The 18,602-nt window shown below is 34.9% G+C and overlaps 1 protein-coding gene across 1 annotated transcript in view; it reads right to left on the bottom strand.

The window, feature by feature from the left end:
• RAD50 (RAD50 double strand break repair protein) overlaps positions 1-18,602 on the bottom strand; it is an 84,768-nt gene that overhangs the window by 27,615 nt on the left and 38,551 nt on the right. The window contains exons 10-19 of the mRNA XM_039879952.1: positions 17,945-18,127; positions 17,340-17,497; positions 14,744-14,919; positions 13,999-14,236; positions 8,683-8,872; positions 8,190-8,316; positions 7,573-7,766; positions 5,534-5,644; positions 5,008-5,100; positions 4,820-4,933 (exon numbers count right to left, since the gene is read on the bottom strand). Coding sequence (XP_039735886.1) covers positions 4,820-4,933; positions 5,008-5,100; positions 5,534-5,644; positions 7,573-7,766; positions 8,190-8,316; positions 8,683-8,872; positions 13,999-14,236; positions 14,744-14,919; positions 17,340-17,497; positions 17,945-18,127 — 1,584 coding nt within the window. The remainder of the gene's footprint in view (positions 1-4,819; positions 4,934-5,007; positions 5,101-5,533; positions 5,645-7,572; positions 7,767-8,189; positions 8,317-8,682; positions 8,873-13,998; positions 14,237-14,743; positions 14,920-17,339; positions 17,498-17,944; positions 18,128-18,602) is intronic.

Raw genomic sequence — 18,602 nt, forward strand, 5'->3', positions numbered from 1 at the left:
GATTCGGTTTGCTAATATTTGAGAATTTTTGCATCTATGTTCATCAGGGAGATTAGCCTGTAATTTTCTATTTTATAGTATCTTTCTCTGGTTTTGGTATCAGGATAATGCTGGCATTGAAGAATGAGTTTGAGAGCTTTCCCTCCTCTTCAATTATTGGAATACCTTGAGAAGGATAGGTATTAATGCTTCTTAGAATGTTTGGTAAAATTCACCTGTGAAGCCATCTGGTCCAGGACTTCTGTTGGGAGATTTTTGATAAATGATTCGATTTTGTTAGTAGTTTTCAGTCTGTTCAGATTTTGTTTCTTCCTGATTCAGTTTTGGAAGGTTTTATGTTTCTAGGAATTTATCTATTTCTTTCAGGTTGTCCAATTTGTTGGCATATTACTGTTCACAGTATTTTCTTATAATCTTGTGTGTATCTCTGGTGTCCATTCTCAATTCTCTTTCATTTCCGATTTTATTTGGGTCCTCTCAATTTTTCTTTATGAATCTAGTTAAAGGTTTATCAGATTGTTTATCTCTTCAAAGAACCAGCTCTTGATTTCAATGATCTTTTCTATTATTTATTTTTTTAAACTCTAATCTTTATTTCTTTCCTTCTACTCACTTTAGGCTTTACTTGTCCTTCTTTTCCTAGTTCCTTTATAAGCGAAATGAATGACAGAAATAATACAGGGGAGGAATTAGGACTATTTTGTTATTCTAAGCTACTTATACTGTCTATGAAGTAGTATAGTGTTAACTGGAAGTAGACTTGGATTAGCTGTAAATGTTTATTGCAAACTTTAGGGCAACCACTGAGAGGATAAAAAAGAAATATAACTGATATACTAAGAAAGGTGTAAGGTTAGAGTGAGATTTTTGTTTCTTGAGATAGGCCTGTATTGCTATGAACTTCCCTATTAGAAATGCTTTCAATGTGTCCCATAGATTTTGACTATGTTTTCATTTTCATTTGTCTCAAGATATCTTTTGATTTCTTCCTTGATCTTTGTTAACCCATTCATTGTTTAGCAACATGTTATTTAGCCTCCACATGTGTTTATGTTTTTCAGTTTTATTTCTGTAATTGATTTCTAGTTTCATAAAACTGTGATCAGAGAAGATGCTTGATATGATTTCAGTCTTCTTAATTAGGTCTCTAAGAGCATGTTACCTTTCTCAGACACAATCTCCACTAGTTTTCACAACCAGATGTTATGGGAACTTCTCTTCCCAGCCCTGGTGCCCCAGGCTGGGAAGCCTGGTGTGGGGCTGGGACCCCTCGATCCTCAGGGGGACCTCTGTAGCTATCTGTCCTGTGGATGTGGCCATAGTCCATTCCACATCTCTGCCTCTCCTACCAGTCTCAATGTAACTTCTTCTTTATATCCTTGGTTGTAAGAATTCTATCCATCTAGTCCTCACGTGGTTCTCAGTGATAGCTGTCCTGTAATTTAGTTGTAATTTTGATGCCATCATTGGAGGAGGCAAACTGTTTATGTACTCCGTCATCTTGACTGAATGTCAGCATGAAAGAACTATTTAAAGGCAATTACATTTTTTGGTGAGATTGATTTTTGGCATGAAATACTATTTCTGGTCTGTTTCCCTGCATAGTCACCAGAACGGTAGGCATTTCTTTCTTTTAGGTTAGATTCTATTGTCCTTACTTTCATTTTGAAATACAGTATATAGCACATTAAAGAGTACAGTATCCCTAGGCTCAAATCTCAGTGTTACAACTTTCAGACTGGATGACTTTGGGAAAATTAGTTTAAAGTCTCTGAGCCTAGGTTTAACTGTAACATGGTGATAATAATGCCACCTGTTATATAGAGCAATTGTGGAGATCACTTCACATATACTAACTCATTTAATCAGCTCAGTGTCTGGCTCAATAATTGTTAGTGAAATGCCTTTTGGGTCAAATCTGTCCTTGTACTTTAAGCAGTGAGAATTCCAATTATAGTCTACAAAATATAAAGTATCAGAGAAAGGCAGGAACAAAAACCAGACGCAGTTATAGTACACCAGAATTATTTTTCTATAATACTAGCAATTTGACAATGTAAGGTAAAGTTCTACCTCTGTTACTATTTTTTTGATCTTGGGTAAGTTAGATCACTTTCAGTTCCCTTCATATGAAAAATGAAGGAAATTACTATTAAATTTGTGGACTAAATTTAGTAGGGTTCAATCATGTAAATAAGCTACTGTTGGGCTTTTCAACTCTTAAATATTAACCCATATCACCCAGCTCAGATGATAGTAAATACATGCAGCTGGCCACTTAAAGGAAACAAAAATTAGCTAGGACAGTAGTCTTTTCTTGCCTTCAGACTCAAACTAAAACCTTGGCTCTTCTTTGGCCTGTTGACTTTCCTGGTTCTCAGGCCCTCCAACTGACAGGAACTATAACATCAGTTCACATGAGTTTCCAGCTTGCCAACTACATACAGATCTTGGAACTATATATATAATACATATATTCATTCATCTACCTATACCTCGTTGTTTCTTTAGAGAACCCTAACACATATGCATATATCACATTTTGTTAGTCCATTCATAAGTTAATGATCATTTGGATGGTTTCCTATTTTGACTATTAGAAATAATGCTGCTGTGAACAAATTTTTATGTAAATCTATGTTTTAAATTTTCTTGGTTAAATACTCAGGAGTGGAAAAAACATGTTCTTGATGGGTGCCCCTAGCCCCTAGTTGTTCTCTAAACACTAACATTTATTTTAGGCTTCAATTGTACCACCCTCTATGGAACATCATCAAGGGATGATAGAGATGCTAAAACACTTAAAAAAAAACAGCCCCATGAAGTTCTTTGAAGACATGATTTTTTTTAATCTACATGGTATCTTCCTTTCTATGAATGCCAATGGAGACATTTTTCTCTGGTCTCAGTACAGGAACTGGTTTCCTTTTAGTTTTGAGACAATGTGAATCTTAACTAATCTTAACTTCCTCTCTTCATGTGACTACTAGAATCTTTACAAAGCACATCATATTTCATAACTTACATTTGATACACAGTAAGTCCTTGTTTAACATCATCACTAGGTTCTGCAACTTGAAGTGAAATGATATATATAACAAAACCAATTTTATCATAGGCTAATTGACATAAACACAAGTTCCTAGGTATCTCATCAACATTATAACAAAACAATGTTATAATGTACTTCTCTCCTGATTTCATTAACTTCTTGTCCCTTATTTCCACATTCTCATTTTCCCACTAATTTAAATTATTTGGCATTGCTCTATGTATATAATTTAGTAAAGAATTTCTCAAATAAGGTAGGTTATAGAACTAATAGTCAGATCCACTAAATTTAGACCATCAACTTGAAAAGGGTCACAGATTGGTAAATCTTACTCATCTTAGTATATGTATGTATATGGAGACATATTACTGAGTTAGAGATTATGATTTTAAATAGGCAATCCACATATTAGCTAGTGATAACTAAGTATTTTGTCATATATGCATCATAAATTTATATAGTAATTCAGCATATGTTAGATGGCAGAGATTCAATTTACTTTTGCCTGATAGTCATACATTTGAAATTCCAGGCACTATAGTAAGAAACCTTGCAGAAACCTGATGTGGCTAATTTCAAAGAGATGTTTGACCACCAATTATAACCAAATACTGAAAGCATTAAAACAGCAAATTTTGTTTAAAATGGTAAGAACAGAGAAATGGTATACAGTTGACCCTTAAACAATAAGAGTTTGAACTATGCAGGTCCACTTAAATGCAGATTTGTACCTGTACTGTTTTCGATCCATGGTTGGCAGCAGATGCAGAGGGTCAACTGTATGCACTGATCTACACCACTTTATACAAGGGACTTGAACATCCTTGAATTTTGGTTATCTGCAGGGGGTCCTGGGACCAATCCTCCAAAGATACTGAGGGCCAATTAAGTTTTGGGGGAGTCAAAAGTTATACTTGAATTTCTGACTGCACAGGGGATTGGCATCCCTAAGTCCAGTATTGTCCAAAGATTAGCTGTAGTTTTTAAAGGTATATTAACTACCATGCTTGCATAAGACACGAAGACAGTTTCTCATTGTGATTTTAATTATATCGTGGAAATCAATTTCTTTAGTAGAGAAAATAAATGACATAGGAATCAACTAAAAGATGGTTTAATATTTAGATATTTTACTTATAGACTTTAAAAAATATATTATTACACCTCAATTCCTGTTTTGTATAATTTAATGAAAATATGTTAGAATAAGAAAAAAAAACCAGATATATGTAGGTATTTATTGCCACAGTTTTACAATAAGGAAGAAAGTAATCAAGTTATGGCACATATACAAAATGAAATATTTTATATCCATTAAAAAATATTATGGATCTGTGAGCTGAGTAGATATGTAAGATCAAATTGCATTAAGCGAAAAAAGGTGTAGAATATGAGTGGTATATGCTCTTATCTGTAAAGGTAAATACATATACACATACACACATATATTATCTGCTGGTGTATGAATAAGAAACTTCTTTAAGAACAAACAAAAAGCTATTAACAGTAATGACACCTAGGAGTGAGACTGATAATTAGCAGAAGGGAGGGACTTTTATTTTAGGCTTTTATGTTAAAATTTTTACCAAGTGGATCTTTTATTAAAAATAATCATTTAAAAAAAAGGAAAGAATATGTTATTGGAATTGATTTTCTCTACTTTTTGCATTTTTACTTAACAGATCTACTGTAAATAAAAGTAAAAAATAAAGAAAAAAATGTTATTGGTAAAAGTGATATCATAAGCAATAAGCAAAAAGAACCTACCTTCTGTGTATCAATATCTTGTCTCATGATTCCCATTTCCTTATTTATCTTTTCTTTGCGTTTCTCGCATTCACTTAGTTGAGCTATTACTTTATCAAGTTCAGTTTCTTTTTGCTACAAAAAAGAAAATTCTTTAAGCATAAGAAGTAAAAATATAAACAAATAAATAGTTTTAAGTTTTAAATTACCTTCTTATAGTCGTCTTTCCCATCCTGAATATAATTCTCAATGTTTTTCATATAACCATGAATATTTTTAACCTTCTCTTTGATATCATTTATCTGTGGAAAAATATTAAGTACACACTGGTTGAGGACCAGGGCATTTAAGATTTATTTTCATGGAAATATCTTATACTAAGGTAACAAAAAATTAGAACACAGTGAAACACTGGCTTGGAAATCAGAAGTCTTGGGTTCTAATTTTCATCATCAGCAAATTTTATGATCTTGGACAATTTTCTTTATCACCTATGGGATTGGATTGAATAGGCTCAATTTTCAACTTCTATTTTAGACCAAGAAGCAAACTAATTTAAGTTTAATCCTTACTCTAACAAGAATTTTTAACATCAAGATTATGTTACAAATCTGAAAATACCATTTATCTTATGTTTTTAATTTCATGTGAAATAACAGTGTCCAACATCGTACTCTGAACATAATAATATTTAATATATATATTTGGTAAATAAACATATAAATGAAATCTTACTTTATCCTGTGTTATTTTGTTGCTTGTATTTTTTTTGTAGACTAATTCTTCTTTTTCCTGTTGGAACTTTTCCAATGTTGTTTCCAAAGGGCTTATCTGCTCTTTAGCATCCTAAAAATATAAAAACTAAGTTTTACATACATTCCATTACCTTATTTCAGGTGTCAGACTTTATAGACTTTAAAAATCAACTCATTTGCTCCTTCCAACAACCCTTTGAGGAAGGTGCCATTATTTTCAATACTTATTTCAGATGAGTAAACAGGCACAGAAATGATTTGTCCAGGGTCGCAAGAGCCAGTAAATAAAAGATCCAGGATTCAAATTCCATACAGCTCCAGTCTCTCTCTGAGCTACTATGCTATACTGCCTCACTGCTGTCTTGATTCATAATCTGCGCCATGTGCTCCCAATTATATGAATATATGGCTTCAGGTTTAAGTTTTTGTGAGTTTGCAAGGGCCCATGTCAGCTCTGTGTGACAAAGAATAGGAAAAGCTCATTCACTCCAGGTCTCTTTTATAGATGGGAATATGATTGTAAAGAACACTTTTGTCCTGAAGCTAAGTTTGCTAAGACTCAGTAGGTATTCTATGGTAATAAAATGTACTGGTACACACTGATATTAATGTGTCCACAACTATTTTGGAAGGAAAGGGGTTTTCAGGTACAAACTAGTTTACTCATCAGAATTCTGCATTATGTGCCTTCTAACATCTCTACAGCATAATTATATGATAACCACTGTTCGAAACAATGATCTTTAAACATTTTAAGAATCTGAAAAATCTAAAGATACGCTAAGGTAGAAATGGTTACTTGGTATTATTTCATTGCAGGTATATTCTTTCATACTGGGAAGTGGTATGGGGCAGTGGGAAGTCAAATGTCTTCGATTTCAGGAGACCTAACATCTGAAATTAACCTAGTTTCTTCCTAGCTGTGTGAACTTAAACAAGTCATGGGACACCTAAAAATCTCAATTCCTTTTTCTATAAAAAGGGATTTAGTCACATATTTTAATGGGGTTACTGAGATACTAAATGGCTATTGTCAAAGTACTCTATAAAAACCAACTATATAAATGTAAGACGCTACTATTTTATATCATACTCTACGCCTCTGATAATTTGTAATTCAAAAATACTTAAACACTATACTAACTATAAATTTATACTAACTATAAATTTATACTAACTATAAATTCAAAAATACTTAAACACTATACTAACTATAAATTCGATAATATATTTAGTGCTTACTCAATGTATATATATAATTATGAAAACCTAAATAAGATTATTATTTCTAAAACTGTTCAAAACTTAATTGGTTGGGTCTCAGATGTGATTAATCTAGATGAGGGATTCCAAATGGGTTCCATTCCATGTGGCAACTCAGTGCCTGTTCATTGTTTTGGGAAGGATTCCAAGACTACGTCTGGAATCAAACAGAGAAAGTGCTATGACTGAGAGGTAGTATCTGCCATGGACACAGACTCTGTAGATAGAACAAATCTCCCATATAGGGAGGAATCCTTACATGGAGTTAGCCAGCCACCATCTGACCACCTCTAATAATAGGAAGTTCACTATTAAATTAACCAGGCAGCCAGTTCTTCCTTATTATAACCAAAATCCTTCTCCCAAAAATCTTTACCAAGTTCTGTCACGCAGGAGCCATATAGAATCATTATACCATTTTCATTTTATCCTCACAATAACCATAATTCTAAACACTACAGCAGTGATCTCCAACCTTTTTGGTACCAGGGACCAGTGCTCCTATGAGAATCTAATGCCTGATGATCTGAGGCGGAGCTGAGGTGGTGATGTTAGTGCTGGGGAGCGGCTGCAAATACAGATGAAGCTTTGGTTGCTCACCCGCTGCTCACCTCCTGCTGTGCGGCCTAGTCCCTAACAGGCCATGGGCTGGTATCATACTGCAGCCCTGGGGTTAGGGACCCCAGCACTACACCAATAAAAAGCATTTATACATTTGAACTAATTTAAAAGACAAACACATATGAATGTCCTTACCTTTATCTCTCTGTATAAGGACTGAACTTCAGTGGAGAATTCCACAGTCTGTTCCTCCAGCTGCTGACGACGCTGTAAATTAGTGGATATCTGAAGTTTCTCTGATTTAAGTTCATTTGTTATACTTTTGAGGTGTTGAATCTGTTCCTGCTGGTCCTGTATAAGCTTACGATTCAATTCAATCTTACTGGAAACTGAATGAAAAGATTGATACAATGATTAATGTAAGGGTACAGAAAATGCTATGACCAACATCCTTCCAGTTTTACAGGTCTATGGAATTCGCAAAGGCGGGTTTCTATGGGTCCACGCACTGCAACAAAAATGCCACAAGTACCCCTCCAGCCCCTAAACCAGCTTTCTGTCCCCTCCTGGCCACTTACAGGTGAGGCTGAGAAAGAGTACAGCTCAAATAATACTCATCATCCAAAATCTGTTGTGCAAAGTGAGGAAACTGAGAAGTGATGCTTTTGAGAAAAAAAGAGAGTGACTATACTGTGAACTGGAAGGAAGAAAAACAGTTCCTTGTCCACGTAACAGGTGTAAAATTTATGGTAAAAAGCAGATGCTGGGAATGTTGAAGTCTTTAAAGGGTACATGAGGAAACACTGTATTACCTGTATCTAATTTGTGTTGTTTTTCTTGTTTTTCCTGGTTTACTTGTTGAACGGTTCTATCCAAGTCCAGTCCTTGTAGCTTAGCTGCTTGTTGTGCAATTTTTCTTTCAACATCTTTAAGTTCCATCTTAAGAATGAAACAGTTCTCATTTAAGAAACTTACTGCATTATCATTATTGAAAAATCTTTAAAAACTGCTATTTTTAATCCAAATTTACGACTTTCAGATATTTTAATAACATTTAAAAGGATGAAAATGAAGTTAATTTTTAATAATTTCTAATAATTTCAATGATATAAGCAATACAAAGCAGACTAAAAATGAAAACAAACAGGACTATTACTTATTTCTTATAATTTATGAATAATTCAGGATGAAGACCTCTAAACACAATCTGTACCTGAATACCAGCTATTGTTTTTAACACTCTCACTTAACGTTTGAACCACCATGAAACAAGTTTTATTCTGCCTCAAATGGCAATAAACTTACCTGCAACCTCTCCATAATTGTAACATCTGTCAGACTCTGTTTAGCACTTTCTTCTTCAGGCATGATTGTACCCAAGAGTGTTTCCTGTTCTTCTATGTCATTCTTTAGGCGCTGCATGTCTCTATTGACATTCTGCAGTTTGTTTCTTAATTCTGGTATTTCCTTCTCTTTCAAATCAATTATGCCTTGCCTTAACAGAGAACACACAATTAAAAATAAGCTACCTAATATTTTCTCATAATGAGACTGAAGTTATGTATTTTTGACAATAATATCATAGAAGTGATATTGTATCCTCAGGGCATCATATCAATGGGTACATGATGTCAGTATGTCTTACTAATGGAGACGTTATTCACTTGATTAGGATGGTGTCAGCCAGAAAAGTTACTATTTTTCTTTTCATAATTAATATCTTAAGAGAAATATATTAAGACTATCTAAATAACCTGCTTCTCCTCAAATTTGTGCCCACTGATTTTAGTATCCTTTGGTAGATGCTGCTTGCAACAATTATTATTGTGCTGTTTGCGGCCATATTCTACAAGTTAACTGACCACACTCGTCAAAAGTAAAAAGATCATCAAAGACAGACTGAAGAACTGTTACAGACTGCAGGAGCTAAGGAGAAATAATACTAGATGCAGTGTGGGATCCTGAGTCAAGTCCTGAAACAGAAAAAGGACATTAATGGAAAGACTGCCAAAACTCAAATATGGTTTGTAGTTTAGTTAAGAGCATTAAACCAATGTTTACTTCTTGATAACTGTATTACGGTCACATAAGTTTTGATCATCAGGAAAAGCTAGGTGAAGGGTATATGTACTATTTTTGTAGTTTTTCTGTCTTAAAGGATAAAAAGTTTAAAAAATGGTGGAAAGAAGGAAGAAAACCATTCAGCCAAGTGCTACATGGGTTTATAGTACAAAAGCTGTTAACCCAGTTTACTGCTGCTATTCCAGCTAATGTGGCACGTACTGGCCCCATACATATGCATATATTTTTTGCCATTATTTTATTAATTCTTTTTATGGTTAAGTTCAGAAATAATAAAAGTAGACAAAATTCACACTGAAAACTATGGGCACATTTGTTTTAAATCTTGGTAGCCCAGAAGGGCTAACTAGGGAGAAGTTTTTCCATTTTATATTCAAGATGTCTGTGATGATCTGGTTAATGGAAAGGAGCAATTCCCTAGTATTGGGACACTGTCCTGCCCCGGAAGCTTATCAAATCCCACCTAATCTTCAAGGCAGTCTAGTCCCTCTTCCTAGGACATCTCCTCTCAGAACTAGTTTTTACTTGTCTCCCTCTTCTCTGAATGTCTACATCTATTTCATTGCCACCCAACTTAGCACTTAAAGCACTGCCTTTCTCATATAGTTTCTTTTTTTCCTGGTTTAGTGTCTTAAAAAAAATTTTTTTTTTTAATTAGAGTTGACATACAGTATTATATTAGTTTCAGGTGTACGACATAGTGTTAAACGTTTATAATTTATAACGTTGCTGATACCTCTAAAACAATTAAACTTGTATTTTACCTTTTAAGAAAGCTATTAAGTTTATTTCGGAAAATTCCAAATTCTTATTTAAAATTAAATTAGGACAATAAATTAAACTGGCTTTTAATGGGAATCTTATAATAAACTAAAGGAGAAACTAGAAACTCAAGGGTTAGCTCTTGAATACTGCTAGTACTTAATGATTTTAAGAAGTCCACAGTATGACTAAGAAATGCCAACTTGAAGTAATTTGTTGCAATAGATGATCTATAATTTTTTATACCACAAAAATGAAAAAATTCTGAGTAAATATGAAGGTATGCAGATTATGAGTAATTCCATGCTCACATTACTTCCTAAATATTGTGGTCACAAACCACAGGTTAGTCTTAAATTATGTGCCCAGTAACTAAAAAGTGACACAGCTATGAAAGTCAAGCATTCACCTGACCTGGGGACATCTCTGTGGAGATCTACAGGCATCTGTTCACAATTTTAACCCATTTTTAAATGTTCACATGCACACCAAAAACCCTTATCAATGTGGTCCAAGTTATGGTGCCTTCTTTTTTGATGATTACCTAAGATGCTAAAATTAAGTATTCTAAGAAAAAGATATTTCCTGAGAAAATGGGCTACTGAGATCTATTTAGGTTCTCTGTTTTGTTTTTTTTAATTTTCAGAAAACTCAATTCACCTATTTTTGTGACAGTATCTCTTTTCCAAGGGGATTTTATGTAAAAGGGACCAACACAGACATGGTACTGAAAAAACCTTTGGAAGAATGGGAGAAATTTTAGTTGTGTTTTTATTTGAATGAAGTGTTATAATAAATGAACCTGAGTCATTACTAAGCAAAATGAACAAGTATATTTTCATCTGACATTTTACTCATGATGGGTGTCTTATATTAAGTATTGGTAAGTTTGGAGCTTTAAATGAAAGTATTATTTTCTTCAAAGAGGATAAGCAAAATTTGGCTCCTACTATCTCTCTGAGCTCATCTTCAACCACTGTCTCCTTTGGCCTTCAGGTCAAACAGACCTCAGGAATTTTGTACTGCCTGGAATGCTCTTCTAGACACCTGCATGGCTGGCTCCCTCAATTCTCTTACATCTCTGCTCAAATACCACTTCATCAGCTACTCCCCTCTGAGCCTCCACCTGTCAGGTACTCTCTATTATCTTATCCTGTTGTATTTTTCTCCACAGCACTGATTGTCACCTAACAGACTACATATTCAATTTTTTAGCTTCAGGTTATCTTATGTGTGGTGACCAGAACAGTCCATAGGTGCCACGCCAGATACTGGGGTACTAACTGGATTAAAGTTGGCCACAAATACTCTGCCACTTCTCCCATCAAAAGGTGAAATCTGGGTCTTCTCGTTGAACGCTGACAGGCTCTGTGACTGCTCTAACCAAGAGAAAACAGCGAAGAGACACTGTGCCGGTTTCTGGGCCCAGATCTTGAGACTTACAGCTTCTCTTTCCTGTCTCTTGGAATATTTGCTCTTAGAATATTTCCTTTGGTAACTCAGCCACTATGCTGCTGAAAGTCTGTGACACATGTGGAGGCCATGTGAAGACATTCAGTTTGACAGCCCCAGCTGGGCTCCCAGACAACAGTCAGCATCACTGCCAGCCATATCAATCAGCCATCTTGAACGTCCAGCCCAGGAGAGCCTTGAGATGGCTGCAGATAACATCTAACTCAACCATGTGAAAGACCCCAACTGAGAACCACCCACCGAAGCCCATTCTTCAGAACCATGAAAAACCATAATAAATTTTTGCTGGGAGGCATTACGTTTTGAGGAGGTTTGTTACACTACAATAAATAACCAGAACAGATACTGCAGTTCCCGTTCATTCAGCAGATAGTTACCAAAGTAACAATACACAAAGAATAATGGAGCTACAACGATGAATAAGGCGGCAGGCACCGTACTCTGAGAAGGAGAACTGTGATGGCAAGTATCCTAAAATATAATACAATGTTGACTTCTACTATTTATAATATATCGGTATGACACAGAACTAAGCTCACATTTCCTTGACATGCACTTTCTATAAATGTTAAATTTTAACTTTTATTTGATCTTTTTCTTTTTAAGATACTGTCTTATTCTTCTTCCTTTTTATTCTCATAGCACAGCTTTTGTCTTATCACATTCTTTCTGTAGCCAATAATCTGGTTTTCACCTTGGATGATTATATTAGTTATCTACTGTTGCATAACAAAACAGATCAAAACCTAGCAGCTTAAAACAGCACTTATCCCTTACAGATATGAGAATCAAGAGCAGCTATCTGGGTACTTCTGACTTAGGTGTCTTATTGAAGTTGCAGTCAAGCTGACGGCTAGAGCTACAGTCACCTCAAGCCTGATTGCTACAAATGGTACTCATTCGCATGGCTGTTCAAAGACCCCAAGTCCTCACCGATTGGCTCCCTCCACAGGGCTACTCACAACATGGCAGCTGGCTTCCCCCCAGATCCAAGAGAGAGCAAAAAAGAGTAAGAAGTCTTAGTGCCTTACATAACCTAATCCTGGAAGGGACATGCTATCATTTCTGTCGTATTTTATCAGTTACACAGACCAGTCCTGGAACATGAGGGAAGGCTATACAAGACTGAATACCAGGAGGTAGGGATCACTGGGGACCATCTTGGAGGCTGGCTACCACAAAGCACATCTTCTTAGACCTTTCCTACTTTTCCTGAAACTCCTCATTGGTTTTCCAGGACAACATTCCCTCTTGGTTTTTCTGTTTCCAGAGTTTTTCTTACTCTCATCCATCTAATACATTAATATTAATTTTCCTAAAACACATCGATTAAATCGCTCAGAATGACTCCTTATCACCTATCAGAGAGTTGTAACTCGCTAGAAATGAACATAATATAGTCCTACCTTCCCAACTTATGGGAACCAATCCCTACAAATAGCTCTCCCAACTCCAGATAACATTTCTATTGCAGCACAGTCCACACACTCCTTCCCTTTATACACACTGTTCTTGTTTCCCTCTCCCCTTTCCTTCTCTTGAGTTGAACTGACTTCCCTATGATTTACATTCCCCTTCTCACCTTGCTCTCAAAATTCAATTCTTATTTTGTAGTCCATTGGCTTCTCTGTCCTTGAATAATGCATCTGTTTAAATCAATTAAGCACTTTATTAAGCCCAGCTTTCTAAATGTCTAATTCTGAGAGTCTGTCTCCTTTCTTAGACTCAGCTCCTTGAAGGTCATGCGTTATTGGTCTTTGTGACCAGCTCTGTGCTCTGTTCTGGGAGACACCAAGGCAATTATCATATACTTTTTGATTTGATTTTATTTATAAATAGACCGTCATCTGAATTTCTTGTAAAAGTGAAGGAAAACTAAACAAGAGAAATCCTCTATAATCCATTCTTTTTGGAAGTGGGAAAGATATATATAGTTTAAAATTTGTCTCCTGGCAGAGCTTTTCAGTACTTTAACTCTTTTGCTGGGTTTTTAGAAAGTTACATATCAACAAACAGTTCTAAGTATGTCAAAATTTCTGCCCTCCAGCCAAGTCTCAGGAGTTATAGACATACACATTCTGCCCCGTGACTAGATTAAGAGGCAAATTTACCTTTAAATACAATGATTATTTCTTCTTACCATATAAACAACATGAGATGAGGCATACTGGCTTAGAATCCTGACTTTAATTTTTATTCATTCAAGACATGCTTACTGAGTCACTACCATATGCCAGGCCTTGGACTGGTACCTTTTACAGTGCTGCCGCTGCATGTATGGTAAAGGTAAATCCCTATTCTCACCTCATGGGCACAAGCCCCAGCATTTCATCACGCCGCTTTTCTTTTTTCTTTAGTTCTGATTCTGTTGACTTGAGTTTATCTGGAGCAAGCCGCAGCTTAGACTGCAAATCACTGATGACATCTTGTAATTCAGCTTCTGTCTGAAAAATTCTCTGACATACGGGGCAACAGGATTGGTTTTCATCCGTTAGCTGAGTAATGAATTGGGAGTAAACTGCTGTGGCTCCAGCCAGCATGGCTATTTTAAAAAATAAATAAATACCAAGTGAAAATATAAAATATGATTTTGTCAATATGGTTACATCCTCTTCTGTAAATGATTCTTCTTGCTTTATAAACACATATGAAAGAAATTAAAATTCTCTGATATTTAAATATTGTCCAAAGGGCACAATACATTCAGATTTGTATAAATTATTTTCTGGTAAAAGAAAAAGTATAACAAAATTTTAGAGCTTATTATGTGCCAGAAACTGTTCTAATGGCTTTACACCTATAATCTCATTTACCCCTCCTTAATAGCCTAGGTGGTAAGTAATTATGTCCTCAGATTCAGTATGTGAAGTACAGGAAGGTTTCAATAATTTGCACAAAGTAATACAGCAAATGAGTTGTAGAACCAGGACTAAAACTTAAGCCATCTGGCTCCAGAACCAAGTTTTTAAATCTCCCATCCTTAATAGCTATCTGTCACTGAAAATTAAGAAGTGTCATAGTAACTGATAACATAAAGCAGGTAACTTACCTCGTTGTTTTGAGGATTTTTCAATTTCTTCTTTAAGTCTGTCTAAATCACTTTCAAAATCCTGGCTACCACAAACATCAAAAAGCTTGTCTTCATAACTGGACAACTGCTCTTCCTTCCTTTTTAGCTCATTATTCATATGATTTTTATTTTGCTCAGCTGAAGCTAGTTCCTTGCTAAAATAAGAGTAAGTATGGATTACAATTATAGAACATGAGAAGTGAGTTTGAAAAGTTTTGAGTAGGTAGATATAAGACAAATTCTGTCAACAAATATTACAAAGGTTTGTTGTGACCAAGCACTTTTTTTTTTAAGAAGTCATGGCAATCATCACTTCTGCCTGAGCTCTTCCCAGGACACAGTCTCAGTTGCCAACACTGATCATGGGCCTGCTCCAAGAAAAAGGTGTAGTTAGTGCAGGCAAATTCTGCCTGGTTTCTGGGGTTCATGGTCTTAGATCGTGGGTTAACAGTTGCAGCAAGGAGAATATGCTTGCTAGATCTACTGGAGGGAAAGAAGAGAGGGGAATATTCTAATTCCCTTTGGACCCTTTCACAACATTATTTCCTTTCCCTTCTGTAAAAACTTTTCCTGTGTCCCCTCCTTGCTGTTATCTACTTACGTCCTGATCATCATTCTCTCATACATCAAAGACTTTGATCACTAGTACTATTTACCTCCATTCTAACTCTTAAACATCATCTTAGCCAACCTCCCACTGTTTGAGTCATGGAAAAACTTGGAAAAAAACCACCCAATCCACTGGGCACTGCTCATCAAGATCACCATCCTAGCAGAACCAAACACTGTTTGACCCTCTCCTTAAAGGTCTATTTTCTCAAGGCATCCCAGATACTTGTTTGGCCCTTACCCTGGCTCCCTGGGCATGTCCCAGTCACCTTCACTTGTTTAAATGTTGGTGTTTCCCAGGAGTCTGACTGTAACTTCTTCTCTTCTTTTTGCACAATTCCTTCAAGGTAACATGGCCTATACTAATGACTCCAATTATCATTTACAAAGCAACAACTTCTAATCTTCTGAATTTCAAACTCTGATATTCTATTCTCTAACAGACATTTCCATAATAAATTCAAATTTAACATGGCCAAATCCACTATCTTCTTCAAAAATCTGCACGAAATGAACCCTCTTATCCAACCACTACTCAAGGTGACATGTGAAAAAAGTAATCATTTTTTTTTTTTTAGTAAAAAACACATAACATGAAACTTATCACCTTAACCATTTTTAAGTGTACGGTAGTGTTAACCATATGTACATTATTTTACAACAGCTTAACAGATGAAAACTTTGTCTTGCCTAACTGAAACTCTATTCCCACTGAACAATAACTCTTTCTCTCTTCCCCCAGCTCCTGGAGACCATTTTACTTTCTGTTTCTAAGAGTCTGACTACTTTGGGTACCTCATGTAAGTGCATTCATACAGTATTTGTCTTTTCACGACTAGCTTATTTTGCTTAGCTTAATATCCTTAAGCTTCATCCAAGTTGTAGCATATGACAGGATTTCCTTCTTTTTAAAAGTTGAATAATATTCCATTACATGTGTGTGTATGGGTATACACCAAATTTTCTTTATTCATTCATCTATCAATGGATTTAGGTTGCTTCCACCTCTTGGCTACTGTGAATAATGCTGCAATAAACATGAATTTGCAAATATCTCTTCAAGATTATGTTTTCAATTCTTTTAAATATATACTCAGAAGTAGAACTGCTGGATCATCTGGTAATTCTTTTTTAAATTTTTTGAAGAACCTCTGTACTGCTTTCTATAGTGGCTGCACCATTTTATATTCCCACTAACAGTGCACAAGGGTTCCAATTTCTCAACATTCTCATCAACACTTGTTATTTTCTGTGTTTTTGATAGTGGCCATCCTAGCTGGTGTGAAGTGGCCATCCTAACTGGTGTGAAGTGTTTTTGACAGTAGCCATCCTAACTGGTGTGAAGTGGTTTTGATTTGAATTTTCGTGATTGGTGATGTTGAGCATCTTTTCATATATTCGTTGGTCATTTGTATATCTTTGGAAGAATATCTATTCAAGTCCTTTGCCCATTTTTAAATCTATTTAGGTTTTTTAAACTGTTGAATTACATATTCTGGATATTAACCCCTTATCAGACACATGGTTTGCAAATATTTTCTCCCATTCTGTAGGCTGCCTTTTCCCTCTGTTTACTGTTTCTTTTTGCTTTGCAGAAGTTTTTAAGTTCAATGTAGTACCACTTGTCTATTTTGGCTTTTGTTGCCTGTGTTTTTGGTGTCATATCCAAGATATTATTGCCTATTTCAATATAATAAAGCTTTCCCTCTATGTTTTCTTCTAGGAGTTTTATAGTTTTAGGTCGCATTTTTATGAAGAATTTTAATCCTCTCACTTAGTTCTACAAACTTTCAAGGAAAAAAACGCCCCAAATCACTGTTAACATTTTACTTAATTCATAAAATACAGGAGAACTAAAGTCATTTATCAAGACATACCATTTCATGACAATATGGTTTTAAACAATTAGAAATGAAAGGATGAACTAAGAGATTTCTATTATGTCCCAACTGTTACAACTACTTACTTCAATTTGGCAAGTCTGTCTCTGGTCTGATTAATTTCTTTTGATTTACTATGAAGCCAGTCTTCAAGCTGTTTTTTGTTGGGAAAATACCCTAACAATGAATTTAATTCATCACTGTGCCTAGATTTTATTTTTCTGATTTGTTCATCTTTGTCAGCCTATAGGGGAAAAAAAATATCTTTTAAAAATAAAGCTCAGTATCTCTACATTATATCAAAGAACAAAAATAAATTCTAGATTAATTATATTTCTGGGCTTAAAAAAGTAAAATTATAAAAATACAAGAAAATATAAAATTTCTTAGTCTTAGAGTGGGGATAGCTTTGCTAAGCCATAAAAGAGTAAAAAGTCTGATGATATAAAAATTAAACTTCTGCATATGACAAAAATTAACAGCAATGCACACAATACTTCTCTATTCTTAATTTTTTGTAATTAGAAAATAATTTCTAAGCTTGAAAGTCTATTTTACAGAATATTAAGCTCATTTAGACCCTAAAATATAAAGCAAACACCAACTACATACCTAATACTATATCAACTATGAATACAAGGCAAGCTATTTCAAATACTAAAAAGTATAATTAGAAGAAAAAAGGTCATACTTTGTCTTTGGTCAACATCTCCATCTGGGTGCGCGTTGTTGTATGATGGTTTAACTGCTCCATCTCCTGGTCCAATTTACGCAGGGTCTTGTCTAGGTCTGCTTTCTCATTTTGAAGGCTTATTACTTCTGTTTTTAGAGTTTCTATATTGCTATTTTTCTCAGCCTTGCTTAGCTCACGTTCCTTACAAATAATTCAAACAAATGCACAAGTTTATATAGTTTGTATTAAAATAATGACAAAGAGTATTAGAAATTAACTACTCAAAAAAAATATTACTCACTTAGAATGGTCAAAATATTAGTTTGTTTTTATCCAATAGAGTAAAAAACAAGGAATAAGAATTTTAAGGAAAATCTTATAAAGTTGTCTTACTATGTTATAATGCTCGAGAATTAGTAAATAAATCTGGAAGGGCTAAACAGGGGGGTGGAAATGAGAATTAGTGCAAAATTAAGAGAAATGTGTCTAAGTATACAGTTTAGTGACTCCTCAGTCAAAACTTAGTATTTATCAAGTACCCATGTAACTCACTACATTGCCTGGCATGTAGAAACTATAAAAATAGTGTAATGCAGCCCCTGACCAGTGCCTCCCCGTTACAAGACAGTATTGTGATAGAGTACTACTAAACTGACATAAAATGTACACTAGATGT

Source organism: Pteropus medius, unplaced genomic scaffold (genome assembly GCF_902729225.1).
Source record: "Pteropus medius unplaced genomic scaffold, Ma_sr-lr_union100, whole genome shotgun sequence".
Lineage (NCBI taxonomy): Eukaryota > Metazoa > Chordata > Mammalia > Chiroptera > Pteropodidae > Pteropus > Pteropus medius.